Source organism: Drosophila busckii, chromosome X (genome assembly GCF_011750605.1).
Source record: "Drosophila busckii strain San Diego stock center, stock number 13000-0081.31 chromosome X, ASM1175060v1, whole genome shotgun sequence".
Classification (NCBI taxonomy): Eukaryota; Metazoa; Arthropoda; class Insecta; order Diptera; family Drosophilidae; genus Drosophila; species Drosophila busckii.
The window spans coordinates 794,770-811,867 of NC_046608.1; the positions used below are offsets into that span (position 1 = coordinate 794,770).

Here is a 17,098-nt window from a genome sequence, read left to right on the forward strand (position 1 = left end):
ACTTAAGAACATACACATGCATATATATAAATATATTTATATATAATATATATATATATATATATATATATATATATATATATATATATCCATGTATTGTATGTAAATATATAACATAGCGACGCTTGTTTACTGGATCTCGCTCATAAATAGATAGACGAGTATTATTGTAACTTGTCGTAATTTATATTAAATAGTACGTTCTAGTTTCCAACCCATTGATTAATAAACATATTTACGTGCAATCTTGATATGCTTGAGGTTACGCTTTGCGTGTGTGTGTGTGTGTGTGTGTGTGTGCCTGTGCTTATGTTTTGGAGGCCCGATCTCTAGAAACGGGCCCACTTTTTCTACACTAATGCAATGGGGGAGGTTAGTTCTGTCATGTGAGTTAAGCATAGTTTATTTATTTAGCTAGAAACCAACGCTTTGATAACTCATTCTCATGCTATATATTTTTTTAAAGCTACATGTGTTCTTTATTATTTAAAAATAGTATAGCAGCTGCATTGTAAGTCTAACTAGCTACTAAAGTGTATTTATTAGTGCCCTATGGTTATGCTACACGCTGCTTAGCCTTGTCTACATAAATGCGCAGCATACGCGTCGTATGCGCAATATGAAAATTCGTGTCTGTTGCTGCTGCTGCTGCTTGACGTTGTTATTGTTATTGTTGCTGTCGCCGCTGGTTGTTATTGTTTTTGTGGAACTCTTACAAGCATTTGTTTTGCTCATCTTCACCTTGATAACCGTAATGCGTCATCGAGCTGCGTCGCGAGCATTCAAGCCTCATAACTATACCCACTAGCCATGGGCCTATTTTTTGTGCTTTGTTATTGCGCTTTTGTAAATATTATTGCACGTCGTAATTTCCTTAGAAATTTATCACATTGTTGTCATGCACTTGCTGTTGGCCCTTACATGAATTATCAACGTGGTATACACAAGCAGTAAGGGCCATAAATTAATGGACCTTAAGATTGCATTTGTTTCAAATTATGGTTTGCCAATTTTTGAAAGACCACTGACGTAAGTTCAATGCGCTTTGCATTTAAAGACGGAGAAGCATGTTAATTCCCACTTAATTGGAATCGTATGCACTATATTAGGGCAAGCTAATGCTGATTAACAATCGTAGCATATACTTAGAAACTACGTAAGGGAAATTTCCCTATACATTTGCACTTACAAGTTAACGGCGCAAGTAGCTAAATAAAAATAATGTTTACTACAAATTTCTATGGGCTTGATCTGTTAGAATTTTTTGCTTTTCTTTTATTTATGTCACTTAATCTTCTTGACATTTTATGCAGCATTTACGTCAGCAGCATATGAGAACAAAAATAACCACTAGCCGAATATTATTTACTCTAGCACAGCAGAAATTACTTTTTAAACTTTCTTTTAATATTTAATTGCGAATGCTTCAAGTGCTGAAAGTTTAAAAATACACAGCTATAGATTTTGATCTACAGATACTTGTACTTAATTTTCATTTTACCAATTTCCTGTGCAGCTTACGCTGCGTATGAGCAAAAAGCAGCACACACCCCCTTCTCTGTGCGTGGGTGTGTGTGGGGGGGTGTGTATTGTGATTAGAACTAAGCGCACATGACGCTAGCTATCAATAGTCCACAAAATGTCTGTGTGTGTGTATTGGTACTTGGAAGTTTCCGGGCTCAGGTGAATCAAAATTTATTGTGCAAATAGATCAACTTGCTCGTTAGTCAAGAGGAGAGATAAAGCCTTATATGTATACACATGATACCAAAAAAAAAAAAAACTTAAAATAAAACAAATTCAAAACAAGAAGTGATAAGTAAATAACTTTCAACTGACAGCCCAAGCACATGATCGCGATCTGTTTGAGCTTTTATCGGAAACCTCCTGACAATGATAATAATAATAATAATGAGGCATAACGCATCCGGCATACAGTTAGAACTGCTGAATATGTATTGTAGTAACATATAGTATGTGAATGTATGTATATGTCTGTATATATATACTATAAGGCGCTATCACAATCTGCAGACGTCAATTGAACTTCACTCGCTATCGATAAAAAATTAATTTGATTTCTTTGCATTAGTAATTTACTAGCTAATGGCACTTTACCGCATCATTTGCATAATTTGCTATTGGGTTTGGCTTCTATTTTATTTTGAGACGCAAAAGAAACTAAATTACTGTGCAAAGATCAATTGTAGATCAAATTTTAACAAACTCCATATCTAGCTTATTGTGATTTTTTGTCCTACACGTGACTTAACTCGACTTGACATTACAAAAAGTTCAATTAATCTAACTTATAAAATGTTTCTGTATGTTTTATCGAAACCAAATTAGTACTACTAACCAGATGCTTATCTACTAAAACGTTCAATTGCAAATCACAGCCAAAAATATATTCTTGGATATTATTTTGGCATTTTAACGATACCAAAACAATCGTGGGCGCTTTGGAGATTTATTTGCTTACGCGTGTTTCGTATGTTTCTATGTATGTATGTGTATGTGTGACTGTACCCACCCCCTTACTGTTGCCATTTCGTTTTTTATGCTTGTGTTTCGGCTGTTTCTGTTTCTGAAAAAAAAAAAGTAAAAGCCAAATGCTTTCGAGATCTCAAGGTCTGACGACTGGTGCTTTTATTTTTCATGTTCACTGTCGTGCTTTGGCTTTGGCATTCAAAAATAGCGCCGCAGACATAAGGAACTCTGCGTGCTGTCCCGACCAGTATCTTCCCAATTGTTAGACGGAAATATTTCATTTTCTATGAGCATTAATTTTGGCAAGGCTTTCAAGGTTAATGACAATATCGCTAAACAATTCATTAACCTGATAAGAGAGCAGAGAGAGAGTGCAGCTAACATATAACTATATATACATATATGTATGTATGTATGTTTGTGTACATATACTATATAGCTTATAAAAATTCTTAAGCGATCAGTCTGATAAACGCTCGACACTAAGAACCGGTTTTTATGGGGCTCCTTAAAACGTTTATGGTCTCTAAATGTTTAGTTTTTATGATCTTCCACTGCTTTTCATTATGCTCGCGTTCAAATCACGTGTAGCGAGGTTTTATGTATGTATGTACATATGTGTGTACATGCATCTGCAGACTATTTACTTGTATGCAAGTGAGTTAGGATCATCACAGGTGACTCGATAAGCGCCACAGTTACAAAACTTAACGGCACGTGTAGCACACTAGGGTAATTTGTGCTTGTGTTGGTGAATTCCGGACACAAAGCTTTTACCGCTTTCTCAGCAAACTTGTGTAAACAAATCCATGGGGTATATACTATTTGAGTGTACACTTACAAGCGCTGGCTACATTTGCCATAAATATAGTGACGTTATAAAACTGTCTTACTACACAACGAGGCACATGTTAAGGTATATTATAGTCCAGCTCAGCTGAGGTTTGTATGTAATATTATAACTTGTTTTGTTGCTTGGTTTCGGATTGAAGAGCACACACATATGGGACACACATACATATGCATACACGCGCGGCATGAGGTTGCGCGTGGCACCCAAAGCCCTAAAAAACAATTTAGCACTAACAACAACAACAGCAAGAAAATCTGCTAAACCAACAAAGTCAATCAGTCAGTCACACACACACACTCACAAAGAGGTTCTCTATGTATGTATGTGTGTGTGTAAGACAGCTAAGTACATACGCACAAGTGTCCAATTTAAATACTTATGTATATACACATATTCTTTATACACACTGAGTTTTGTAAATAATTCTACTCTTTGTAAGCTCTTTGCAAAAATATTTCACGTTTCTTTTACCTCTGCGTGTGTCGCTCTCTTTGCCAGCATAACTGTTGAGCTCTCACTCGTTTTGTTTTCGATCTCTGCTCTGCTCATGAATTATTTATCACAGCGCGGCGCGCTCTCCACAAGCAAAAGACGAGCCCAGAAAATTGGCCAATCCGCGCGCATTTTCAAGTAATCGTCTAGAAGGGGGGAGGGGAGTAAGATGCTGTAGCTGTAAAATATACAAACTGTATACACACATATGTATGTACATATAAGTATATGTAGTGTATAAATTGATTATATTGTTGTCTCTGCGGTCAATGGCGACAAAGCTTAAACGACCAGATCAACAACAAAAACAAGTGCTACATATTTGCACTGTAGATAAAAACAAGTTTATTATTTAGGTTAGAGTTACAACATTACAAACTGTGCAATAAATATATATGTATGTCTGCTTATGCATATTTTTATTATTATCTATACACCATTCAAACAACTAAACATTTAAAAGTGCTTTGAATGGATTTGATTCAGATTGTCACGTGTGGAACCAAAAATAAACGCTTGAAAGCTAAATCTGATAATAAGCTCACACTATAAATACATATAAACATAAAGATACGTATATGTACATATATGCATTTGTGTGTACTAAATGGCAATCGCAAATAAACAAAATAAATAGGGTCAACGCAACGCAATCGTAAGCAGCTTACGCTACTGCATTATCGTTAGTCAGGATATACATATACATACATAAATAAAACATATATTTATGTACACAACTGTAGCATCGCTTTTTGCTCCAGCAACGTCTGAATTCATAATTAGCTTTCGTTATTTTGGGGCCTGTCAGGTTTTTTGGTTGCTAACGAATTTCTGGTTCTCGGTTGCCAAAAAAAAAGTGGAATTCTTTTTTTTATATAAAACAGGTTAGCGTTTGCCGAGCCCGTCAAAGACTTATATCGTTCCTGATTCTTTTCAGCAAGCGCGTTCTGCATAAATAATTTAATTATTATTAAAATCTAATGCAGCATTCGCGTAACTATCAAATCTGGCGGGCCTGACAACAAGCAGCGTCACCTGTTGCTAATTCGCCGCATTTATAAATAAATATAAATACATACGTATACATGGAAAAACATCATTCGCATGCTCTCGTTATCTATGAGGTAGTCATATCAAGGTCGAAGCGTTGAATCCTCTTTAAAACGCTGATTTTTCTTTCCTTTTGTGTCTTCTGCAATTTCATTATCAATGTCAAGCACGAGTAGCGAATTGAGGCGGCAATTTGATAAGAATACCTTTTAGTCATACTATTCAACACTTCAGAGATAATTGATAAGAACGATAAGCGATAGGCATTTTCATTAATGGATAATAGATGTACATACACATACATATATCACTATGTGTATGTGGGTCGCTATAACTAATGATGCTTGCCTAATTTATGACCGTATTATCAGTGTAGTATGGTTCACACCCCCTCATCATTATCTGGGTGGGCTTTTGCAGTGAATTTTAAAATAAATATAGCACAAGTGTTTTTTTTGTTTTGTGTTAGCAACCGTTGGGGAAAGGGGCTTATCAAGCACCGTACGTTTAAGTGGGCGCGGCATGGCGTGTTGCTGCCCATCTTAATCACTATCTCTACATGCCCCCGCTCCAGCCAACCCAGCCTGCTGTTGCCAAACGCCAAGAGAGACAGAGAGAGAGAGCACGCGCGTGCGAGCGATAGAGAGCAAGCGTAAGAGCGCATTGGACGCAGGCGAGCTTTAGTTATCAATAAACAAGCAGCGTCAGTGGAAGTGTGCGGTCTCATCTGCGTCAATACTGTCATTCTGCCTGCAGTTAATATTAAGCGCAAATTACACAGGTTAAGATCAAGGCAGAGGCGACCAATTAGCAACTAATTAACATATAAGAACAAGTCAAGTTGCGCCTTTAATAAGACAAATTTTGGCAATAGCCAAATATGGCACTATATGAGAGTTCGGTCAATGTACTCGAAAATCCTTCACTTTAACCGGTTGCAGTTGCAACTATTACGCTTGCAACAGCTAATGACTTTAAATTACATGTTTCCCTCTGTGCTCAACTCAAAATGCAACCGGTTTGTTTGATCGATTGCTGACAGTTTGTTTTTGTTTTTTTTTTGACATAATCTCTATATGCATTTTATTCAGCATGCATTCGCTGCAAGTTAAGTCTTACAATTATTGACAATAACAATAAAAACAGCACAGCTTTTAGTAATAAAAGAAAGCGGAGTTGCATGTATGTACATACAGTATTTACAATATTAAATAAAATATTTATAATTATAAATGTTTTGCTATGTGACATGCGTTTGTAATTTCTTGGAGCTGGAGGCAACAGCAGCGGCAGCTAGCGGCAAATGACTCTGTGTGTGCTTCACTTTAGAAGTGAAGACATCGTAGCCTAGGCTGATAACATTGTCATAGAATATACGATAGTGTGTCGGTATCCAATAGAAGTTGACGAATTGCGCCACCGGCCAGACAGTCCACTCAGCTGCATAGAGCTTCCACGCCTTCTCTTTGATCTCCTCCCACACCTCGGATGCGTCCTTTTTCTCCAGTATGCCCAGCGTCACAAAAAACGCTGAAATATATACCGGCGAGCAGATGAGCTGATCCAGGATGATCTTTTTGATTATCACACGCATGCTGCGACCGGGCAGGTGTTTGTCCAGCATCTGGTACCAGTAATGGCATATAATGCCAACGGTGACGCCGCTGGTGGCCATGTGACTGGTGCGTGTGCTGCTGTACTCCTCAATCTCACCATTATAGAGCTCCAGTTGTTGTTCGAGTATGTCGCCCACTGAGCTAAGCGTTAGCGAGATGCCCACATTGGTGAATAATAGAAACTTATTGCTAAACGCTCTGCTATGCCAGTCACGCACCTTCTGTAGTGGTCCAACTGCCGCGTTTGTAGCAGCTCCAACTTCGCTGCCCGGTTTTGTTGATGCTCCTCGGATCTTACAGAGTCTGCCAAGGGAGAGCAGCGATCGAAGTTTGCAGCGCAGGAAGTGCATTGTTGGCGTGCTTGTGTTCTCTAGGTTAAGGCTATTGTGACACCGGTTCCAATTATGGTTATTGTTTTGAAACGAAATTTCTCACGGTCTTCTCCTGCGTTTTTAGATTTGGGTTGCCATTTTTTGTTTTAGTTTTGGATCGAAACAGTTCTAGGGATTAAATTTGATTGAATTTAGAATATTTTGCACATTTTTTACTTTAATTTCAATGATGTTAGAACGAATTCTAGGCCTGCCGGAAAGCTTTCCATACGCAATGGATTGGGCAACAACAACAATCACATCAGGTCATCATCACGTGTAGGGAACAGCTGTATACCAGGGCGTCTACGCATTTCAGTTATCGAATGTGCCAGTAAATCGATAATCAGCTAGTCACATAACTACAATTTATAACAGAAAGCACTAATTTTGTAATTTATTAGGAATATATTCACTTAGCAGTGTTGTTAAACAGTCTAATTGCGAAAATGTTCGCGGCATTCCAATATCGATCGATTTTGCGCATCGATAAATATTCGTCAGCCCTAGAAAGTGCAGTATTGTTGTTGCTGCTATTAAATTATATTTTTTTGTTGTTCGCAGTAGTAAAGCGTCATTAGGCGATTTGTGTTCTAAAGCCAAAGCCACTGGCACTGTTATTGTTCACTGTTGAATACTGTAACTTTCGTCCGACCAACTCTGTGTCGCATTTAAGGTTTGTTACATACATATATGTGCCTCAATCAAACAAAAAGCAATGCAGAATAGCCTTTGCATTTAATATACACAAAAGTCTAAGTCTGCATATACATATATAATCAGTTCTATTAATATTTCAACTTGAATAGCATTTTTTTTTTTGGGTAACCAGTAGGTCAGCAGCAAACAAAGGAACTCACACACACACACACGCATGAAAACGCACACTCAAACAAAGATAAGCAGGTAAACAAGCGCAACGCAGAATTGCACAGAGACGTGAACGATAGAGGAAACAGCTTTCCAAAAGAAAATAGAGTCATGGGACGCATTTTTCTAGAACATCTTGGCGGTCTAAAGCTATTTAATTGCGCTGAATGCCATACTAACTTGACTAATCGCAGTCAATTGATTAGCACTCGTTTCACTGGAGCTACAGGTGAGCAAACATCTTCGTTAGAAATGCAATTGCGTACTACAAATTATATGCTTCACAGGAAGGGCTTATCTATTCAAGCGAGTCGTCAACTTGACCTTTAGCAATATACAAGAGCGTGTTATGCTTACGGGTCGACATATGGTGCGCGATGTCATGTGTAAGAACTGCGGCGCCAAACTGGGTTGGATGTATGAGTTTGCAACTGAGGAGGCACAAAAGTAAGTGCGCTTTCCATGATATATAGCGTAATTGCTTATTTTTAAACAAACTTTTGCTCAGATATAAGGAGGGTCGAGTCATCTTGGAGTATGCACTAATCAACGAGGCGGAGGGTTTTCCATCTGAGGTAGGCGGCATCAGCCACTGAGTGCATGGAGCGGAGCTACAGCTCGAGGACAACTAAGCACGCGCGTGTGTGTATCACAGAGTATTGAATAGCAAGACGCAGGCGACAGCTTCTATAGGGTTAATCAGTAATAATTTAACGCATGTCGTAGTCACTGCAAACGACCTACGGACAATTGGCTGTAATCACTTGCTATGTGAGTGTGTGCGTGGGCAGTCGTAATATCCAGCTCAGCAACATACTATCATATGTAATGTATACATAATTAACAGCTATCATCAATGTTACTTAAACGTAGTTTTAGGTATTTAGAACATAAGCACCTGCGTGGCGCCCGATTCAAAAATAGTTTTATGAGGCTGAACTGCTAAACAACCTACTCCAAGTTGCTTTGTGGCACCAACGTCATCCAACCAACCGTTCGGATAGTATGAGCTTCATCCGCTCGATTTGTCAAACATTATTTCTCATTTTTTTGTAACTTATAAAAATCTTCAAGCAAATATACCAGATCTCTAGTTATCTAAAAAATTCTAAAACAAGAGTTATTATGGATCAACAACTGTAACTGGCCTGTACGCTGTTTTGGGATTTATTTAACTTCTAATTGAGGACATGACAAATGCAGCAGAAATGCACTATTTGTTTGATTTCGGTATCCTGGTATATGTATGTGTGTGTATGTGTTTCGCTATCTAAACTATTTAAAAATTTAGTGAGCTTACAGCTCCTAAATCTTGCCAGTCTTTTGAGCCATGGCTAGTGCATTCTCGTTAGCAATCATTTGGAATTCTTGGAATCGCTGCGACACACGTTGGTTCATCTTCAGGTACTTTTCCATGCAGTTTAGCGAGCATTTTTCCTGCAAGTAAACAAATTCCTTAAAAATCTTGCTTTAATAAGCTCGCTTTCGTAAACTTACCTCCGTGTCTTTAACATCGCGAGAGGTAAAGTCGCGTACACAGTCCGTAAAACACATCTCGGATAGCTTATTGTAGGACATTAGAAAATCTGAAAACTATATTCATACACGTTGTTTTTAATATCCAATCTGCAGCGGCACATTTGTCGTTGCATCATTTATGGCGCTTTTTTTGTGTAGTAAGTGAACTTTGGTACTCACTGTTTTCATCTGATCCTTGTCTAACTGATCCAGGGCAACGGTTTCGGGGCTCTTAGCCATATTGTTTTGTTCTGTTTTATTGACGTTTTCGAAAATTCCAATAAAATATTGTGCGATTAAATAATAGTCAGCTCAGCTGTGCGTGGAGTTGCCGCAATGTCAAACAGCAGGGTTGCTTTTTTAACGGTAGCACGAGCACGAGTTGCTTATTATCGATAAAAGATTAGGAATATATTCAATATTAACATAATAGTATGTTACAAGCTAACAGAGCCTGCTAAAAACCTATTTTTTTTGGCTTTCTGTTGTTTTCCTGCTCACTCAAGACTTTTGAGGATGACACTTTCTAATATGAACCCACTGCAATATACAATTTTCATCTTATAAAACGTTATAGCGTTGCAACGGCAAGGTAATATTATGTTGCAATTTTAAATATTTGTGAAATTATTATACCAACAACACATACATATTAACGTAAATTATTTATGCAACATTCACATCATTAAATAAGCACACTGTCATTCCACATAGTTTCACCACTTTTTTTTCTCTACTTAAGCGTGCTTTTTGGTCAGCCTGCTGCTTGTAAAAATTGTGTATACCTAACGACGCAATTAATACATAAATTGAGAAAATATAGAAAAGCACATTACATTAGAAGCTGTGACCACCTATATAAATAAATATATACAAATTCAACATGCCCCGCTATCGTGAATGGGATCTAGCCTGCAAAGTCTACGTGGGCAATTTGGGCTCATCAGCCTCAAAATATGAGATTGAAAATGCATTCAGCAAATACGGACCTCTACGCAATGTGTGGGTCGCACGCAATCCACCAGGTTTTGCCTTTGTTGAGTTTGAAGATCGACATGATGCTGAGGATGCAACCCGTGGACTAGATGGCACACGCTGTTGTGGAACACGCATACGTGTAGAAATGTCTTCGGGCCGCTCACGCGAAGGACGCGGCGGTGGTGGCGGCGGCGGCGGAGGAGGCAGGCGTGGTGGACGCAGTGGTAGCGGAGGCGGTGGAGCTGCTGCTCGCGGTGCTGATGCTGGCGGACGTTACAGGTGAGTTAATTTCTTCATTATGCATTGCCCCAAAAAGAAAAACGATTGTGTACCGACATATTCATGTATTTGTGTGTGTATAAGTTGCATTGAAAATGTTGGGCATTACATACAACATACAAAAGATAGCCAAAAACACACACACAAACACAGAATCGCGCAATAAGTATGAAAAATCGATTTGAGCCAAAAAAAAATACTAAGATTGCATATGAGAATGAAAATGAAAACGCCAAAAAAAATAGCAGACGAACACATGAACAAACACACAATTGGGCCCGCTAATGTGTGCATACATATGCATAGTATAGTACATATATATGCATGTGTGTGCATATTAGAATTATGTATTATAATTGCAGTACCGGTTGTAAAGTGAGCACGACACATATTTCATACGCATGCACTCGCGCCTAAACGAATACACACACACATATGTACGTATATGTACATACATACATATGTATGAAAGTATAGTAGCGTATATAGTATATTAAATTCGAATTATCGATTATCAAATATCGAGGGTTGAACACTTAATGAAGAATACTAATGCAGCTTTCAAAAAATTTTCTTACTGTTGTTGTTTACATACATATGTACATAGTTTCATACATATGTTTCACTTTCACCTGGCTCCCCAAAGCAACCCTACTACCAGAATATAACACCCACCCCTTTACCCACGCTTGTTACTGACAATGCCGTAGTAAGAATTTGTTGTGATTTAGTAAAATAAATGCAAAACCAATAAAAAGTAAAAAGACTTAAAAATTAAACAATAAAACCAAATATTAAAAAATTAACATATGAAGGAGACCGTTTTTAATGTGGTTTCACAATCATTTTGCAGGATAAAGTCTACTTCTACTACAAGCACAACAAGAACAACAACAGCTACTACTACTACTAGAACTTCTACTACTCCTCCTCTTCCTTCAACAAGTACAACTACTACAACAACAACTACAACTTCACGTCTCATAACTACTACAACAACAGCAACAATAGCTCCTGCTCCTCCTATTACAACACACATTTTACCACCACCAACAACTACAACAACATCAACAAAAACAACAACACTACCAACAAAATTCCTCGGCTTTATGTTGCCAATTGCCAATTTCAACAAATACGATATATTCCGCTGACTGCAACAACAACAAAAACAACAACGACAGCAACACATCACATGAACTACATCATAGCACAAATAAAAACAACAACAATAACACACGCTCCTCTTTGCAAGCCCCCCAAAAATGTGAAATGCATTTATATACAAGCTGTGCGCAATTAACAGCAACGGGCTGTGCCGTCACTCATCAGCTCAGCAACTGTCTGCAACAGCAACAAGAGCCTCAGCAGCGTCATCATCAACATCAACAACAACTACAATAATACAGTCTCTTACTCACACACTCATTCATACACACACACATACATACATAAAAACACACTCATACTCACTCATTTAACCAATGTGATTGAGGCCAGTTAAATGGGCAAATGTACGAGCAGCCAGTTGTCGCTACATCACCAACAATTACAACAGCAACCACGACTACAATAATAATTATTATTATAATAATAACAGCAAGAAGAAGCAAACTTCAATTATCATCATTAGCTTTCTCATATAACACTTATCACCACCCACATCACAACTATTTACATCTACAACAAACCCACCAATACCAATTACAACAACAGCAAGAAATACAACAACAAGCAAGAGCTACAACTGACCACCTCAGCCTAAAATCAGCAGCAAGCAATCAAACAATTTTTAACTCCAACTACACCAACCAATATCAAACAATCAATCAACCAACCAACCAATCAACCAAGCAAGCAACCAATCAACCAATATATCAAGCAACCCACCAAATAAATAATCAAACAGTCAACGCTTTCAACAACAGCCAGCTAGACAACTTCAAATCAACTTCAGTCTTCAGTTATCAACGCCTCTCAGCGTGTTAATGATGCTGCCGCTCAACTCAGCCTTACACCAACCAACCAACCAACCAGCTGCTGCTTCTTCTTCTTCTAGTATTACTTGCGTCTGTTTTATGTCCTTCTATTGAAAACAGCAGCATCATCTAGTCATCTAAAGCAACTACAAGAACAACAGCAACCTATCAGCCTACAACTACAACAGCTACAACAACAACAACAACTACTACATGCATCAGCTGCAATATTAATCAGAGAAACAACAATAAGTAGTTACAGTTTAGTCCTTTTTCAAAATCATCATTAATTAACAGCTGCTGTTAAATTTAGCTTTCGACTCGAGCATGACTCTTACGAGTTACATACATATATGTATGTAATGTATGCACCTTAACTTTTCCCTCGTTCGAAGCTGTTACTGCTGGCTCACTTGCATCAAAATCAGAACTCACATCTTCAAAACATTGTGCTGCAACTTCAACAACAGCTACTCCAACAACAACAGCAACAACAACAACCGCAAAAATCTCACCAACCACTTCAACTTCGTCTATCACGTGAGCTATATATGAACTTATATAGCGTATGTAAGCATTTAACACGCAGAAAGCAAAACTTAACAATTAGCAGACTGTATAAAATTAATTATATTTATCTTTTCTTTTTATATTGTTTTGTTTTTTAGTAACATATTTAAAGAGTTTGTTGTTTTAATGCATACATTTCGTAATGTCTTAATTGTTGTTGTTGTCTCTCTACATATACAAGGACAGCCACACACACCCACATACAACGATAAATTCAATCATTTTAGCATGAGAAGCTGTGATGGAAGAGAAGAGTGACAGCAACGGCGCTCAGCAGCAGAAGCTTTTACTACTTTCCCGCCTGCTTAACATGTTTCTTAAACTTAAGTTGTGTGTGTGTGTGTGTGTGTGTGAGAGTGTCTGTGCGTATTGCTTTTTATATTTATGTGTATATATATATATTTATATTTATGTGTATATATATATATATATAAATGTTTTAGCCAGCAACAGTCCAGCATCGAAGCATCCAAGCATCGAATTTCAACAAGAACAGCCATCACCAACACATCACCAACCACAAATACCACCAACCACCACCTCTAACAACAACAACAACAACTACCTTAGCTCACAAAATTTGATTGTACCAAAGTCAACTTGACCAGCCAACTACCAACAATAACAACAAGTCAACCAACCAACAACAACAACTACAGTCTTCTCAGTTTGATCTGCTCATCAAAACCAACCACACCAATATGCTTTTGTCAATGGGGTCCAAAAACAAACTAAATGAGAACAAACTGTCTTCAGCTCAAAAGCCAGCTTAGTCCAACCTCAACCTCTGCTTCAGCCCCAGCTCAGCTCTCCAACAAAACTGCAACAGATCGATAAATTGTCAATTATCTCCTCTCTCTTTCACTCTCAACTGAGCTGAAGGAGGAGGAGGGAAAGCGTCATCTCGAACGTTGAAAGCATTGTTTTAATAATCGTTAATTTATGCCTTTGAACCCAAATGTGCTAAATCTATTTAATTTGTATTTTTCTCTCTTTCTCTTTTCTTCTTTTTCTGTTGCGACCCTACTCTTTCTTTGCGTGTTACTACCGCCACCACACCCCCTCACCCTCTACTTACAGATCGCGCTCACCAAGACGTTCGCGCACCCGCAGTCGCAGCTTCTCACGTGATCGTCGCAGCCGCTCGGATTCACGGGATCGCCGCTAAACGGAGCAGTTACCACAAAGACACAGACGAGAGCAGCTCATCAGCGCGAGTGAGAGATAGAGTATGTGCATGTGTGTGCTCTATGCTCACACGCATGCACCAACACACACACACACACACATACATACAACCCACACACACACACACACACAAATAATTTTAGTAGGCAGTTTTCATAACTTTTACTTTTCCCGAGTTTTATAATTTAACAACTTTGAGATTTGGACAAACCTTTGAAAAAGAACACAAATTTGCATATAAATAAAAACTTTAAAAACATTTAGATGGATAATTAAATTTGGATAAAAATTAAACTGCCAGATCAGCTGAGAGGAAAAACAAACAAACAAACAAACAAGAGGAGCAAAAAACAACACATTATACATTTTAATTAATTTCCCATCAATCCAGATTAATTTTCAACTAAGCACAACAATGTTTGGTGTATATTTAGATATAAGTACAATGGTTTTTTTTTAGAGAAAACTGAGCGATGGCAACAAATATCACTTGCAACAACAGCTAATACTAAATGGAATGAAAAGGTATTTCTGAAATGATTCTCTATATTTTTTTCATTATTTTTTTTTGTTGTTGGTTTTGTTTAAAAATCTGTCGACACAAAATGTATAAAATAAAAATAAATACTTAAGGTGATCATAATAAACAGACAAAATGTGTTTTTACTTAATACAACAATACAATGCAAAACAAAAGCTTTTGAGTCCTGTGCAAGATCAGTAAGAACATTCTGATGATCATGCACAGCAATGGAAAATCATATTAGGAACTAGTCCAATTGTATGTAAAGGTGCAGAAGGAGGCTGGACAGAACTGTAAATATTCTTGACCAAAAAAAAAAAAAAAATGACACCTCTGTCACATCAAATGTGTTGATACTCCTAAATATACTTAACCTAGGTGTACACGATGCAAGCAATTTGCACAAATGTTCACACCGATGCAAATATTGGACGAAAGCTTGCTACAATCAATTTTTGTTTTTCGTGCAATATATTGCGTGGATATGTTTTCAGTTTTTTTTTTGCAGAACTTGCAATGACGCACTCTCTAGTAAAATAAAAGAAATTCGGGCGTTACTTGAGCACTCCTCGCATTGTAGATTAGAGAGTGTAAATAAAAGAAAGTGTTGGGTGAAAGACTGGATTTCTAAAAGAGATGAAAGAGGAGAGCATCAGAACCCTTTGAAAGAGCTGCAAACTGACGACGAAACAAACTATTACATGTCAGCGATTTAAATTTTTTATTGTAAAAATTTATATAATTAAACAAGACATTGTTATGCGCCCTGCTATTCCACCAAATGAGCGATTAGTCCTGACATTGCGCTTTTTAGCTACGGGTATGTATTAAATATAATTAACATTATTTTAAACTTTTAATTAATATGTCTATTGGTTATTTAACAGGTGATTCATATCATTCTCTAATGTATCTTTTTCGCATTCCTGTGAGTACGGCTGTAAGCCTGAGTGTTGCCGAGCTGTGTATGAATGCCTGAAAAGAGAAAATCTTAAAGTAAGTATCTACATGAAATAAGCATTTACTATATATACCATCTGAAATGCTGAAGCCTGGAGAGTTTGTTGAGGAGCAAGTAAAAGTGTCCTCGCTATCAATTTCCGATATTTCTATTTTGGCTTGACTTCAACAATCACCAAACACCTGGTGCTCATCCTTTTTAATAAGCATATCTTCGTCCTTAATTAGCATCTCATCACGTTTTCGTTTTTTTTTTTGTTTTTGGTGTACACGCTTCGTCATCTATTGTTATTGATAAATTAGCTGAACAAGGTGCCTCTTCACTTACAATTAGATTCTAAATATTATATGTATATGTGAAAAAGTATGAAATTCATATATGTAAAAATATTAATTTGAGAAAATATTTTTTTAGGTTCCCAATTCAACAAAGGAGTGGCTTGAAGTCTCATCGGACTTTAATAATATTTGAAACTTGTATTGGTGTAAACATTGTATTGGTGCATTCGACGGAAAGCACGTAGTTATGGAAGCTCCTAACAGTGGTAGCAGCTACTTTAACTATAAGGACACAGCACAGCGTTGTGCTAATGGTGTTAGCACATGAAAATTATAAAATTATCTACTTCGATGTAGAAGGGAAAGGAAGGATTTCAGATGATAGCTTTTTTATCACATGCACTACAAAATGAACAACTTCATGTTCCTGAGGAGCAGCCAATTCCAGGTCGAGATCTCAAGGTGACCTATGTAATTGTAGCGAATGATGCTGATGATGATTCGCATTAAAAATATATAGAATGAAGCCATATCCATTCAGAAATCAACCCGGTCCAAATTGTATTTTTAACTACCGTCTTTCGAGAGCAAGAAGAGTGTTAGAAAATGTATTTGGTATAATGGCAAATAGATTTCGGATTTTAAGAAAGCCATTGGAACTTGGGCTGGAAAATGCAATAGATGTTGTCTCTGCAATTTTTGCATTACACCACTGTTGATGTCCAAGAAACATTCAAAGCAAAAATATGCTCCGAGTAGAACATTCGATTCCGAAGTCAATGGACAAGTGGTACCAGGTAGTTGACCCAACGATATTACGTTAGAAGGCAACTGATTACCAATTCATACCAAAAAGATATACGTGAAGGAATAAAAAATTTTTTTGTTTCGCCTGATGGTGAAGTGGAGAAGTGTAAAGTTAGATTTATCCAGGGACCCATACCCTAGACTATAGTAAAAGAAGGAACTTGAGATCAGGACAAATTTTGGCATTTAAACTTATCTACCAGAGGGAGGCACAATAGATCTTTTAGGTCGCAATTAATAATAATAATAAATAATAATAATGGTGAAGTTTTATT

The 17,098-nt window shown here is 37.4% G+C and overlaps 5 protein-coding genes across 10 annotated transcripts; 3 read left to right on the forward strand and 2 right to left on the reverse strand.

Moving 5' to 3' along the window:
- Window positions 1-6,100: 6,100 nt before the first annotated feature.
- LOC108605397 (mpv17-like protein 2) lies at window positions 6,101-7,186 on the reverse strand. Its single transcript, XM_017995067.2, has 3 exons — window positions 7,171-7,186; window positions 6,720-6,804; window positions 6,101-6,642 (listed from the first exon to the last, which is right to left on the reverse strand). The coding sequence occupies exons 1-3, from the start codon at window positions 7,184-7,186 to the stop codon at window positions 6,126-6,128; spliced, it is 618 nt and encodes a 205-aa protein (XP_017850556.1). The 3' UTR covers window positions 6,101-6,125.
- Window positions 7,187-7,403: 217 nt separating this feature from the next.
- On the forward strand, window positions 7,404-8,829 carry LOC108607180 (protein yippee). 3 transcript variants are annotated; one of them, XR_001915485.2, is made up of 5 exons: window positions 7,404-7,548; window positions 7,705-7,971; window positions 8,030-8,189; window positions 8,251-8,567; window positions 8,622-8,829. XR_001915485.2 is itself a non-coding variant. In XM_017997835.2 (4 exons), exons 2-4 carry the CDS (start codon window positions 7,854-7,856, stop codon window positions 8,336-8,338), a joined length of 366 nt encoding a protein of 121 aa, XP_017853324.1. In that variant the 5' UTR covers window positions 7,404-7,548; window positions 7,705-7,853; the 3' UTR covers window positions 8,339-8,829. The 3 variants fall into 3 exon arrangements, 2 of the variants coding, with proteins under 2 accessions (XP_017853324.1, XP_017853325.1); XM_017997835.2 differs by having other exon boundaries at window positions 8,251-8,829; XM_017997836.2 differs by having other exon boundaries at window positions 7,708-7,971; window positions 8,251-8,829.
- A 42-nt stretch (window positions 8,830-8,871) lies between these two features.
- On the reverse strand, window positions 8,872-9,617 carry LOC108606862 (mitochondrial import inner membrane translocase subunit Tim9). Its single transcript, XM_017997366.2, has 3 exons — window positions 9,441-9,617; window positions 9,240-9,335; window positions 8,872-9,179 (listed from the first exon to the last, which is right to left on the reverse strand). Exons 1-3 carry the CDS (start codon window positions 9,498-9,500, stop codon window positions 9,048-9,050), a joined length of 288 nt encoding a protein of 95 aa, XP_017852855.1. The 5' UTR covers window positions 9,501-9,617; the 3' UTR covers window positions 8,872-9,047.
- Window positions 9,618-9,835: 218 nt separating this feature from the next.
- On the forward strand, window positions 9,836-14,554 carry LOC108606860 (RNA-binding protein 1). 4 transcript variants are annotated; one of them, XR_004458914.1, is made up of 4 exons: window positions 9,836-9,852; window positions 10,003-10,517; window positions 11,371-12,751; window positions 12,810-13,107. XR_004458914.1 is itself a non-coding variant. In XM_017997364.2 (3 exons), the coding sequence occupies exons 2-3, from the start codon at window positions 10,144-10,146 to the stop codon at window positions 11,669-11,671; spliced, it is 675 nt and encodes a 224-aa protein (XP_017852853.1). In that variant the 5' UTR covers window positions 9,836-9,852; window positions 10,003-10,143; the 3' UTR covers window positions 11,672-13,107. The 4 variants fall into 4 exon arrangements, 2 of the variants coding, with proteins under 2 accessions (XP_017852853.1, XP_017852854.1); XR_004458913.1 differs by having other exon boundaries at window positions 11,371-12,748; XM_017997364.2 differs by having other exon boundaries at window positions 11,371-13,107.
- Window positions 14,555-15,293: 739 nt separating this feature from the next.
- On the forward strand, window positions 15,294-17,073 carry LOC117134905. The gene is given in 5 exon segments (XM_033294343.1): window positions 15,294-15,308; window positions 15,447-15,597; window positions 15,665-15,755; window positions 16,233-16,311; window positions 16,313-17,073. Coding segments are annotated over 5 exon segments (453 nt in total). The 3' UTR covers window positions 16,430-17,073.
- The last annotated feature ends 25 nt before the right edge of the window (window positions 17,074-17,098 follow it).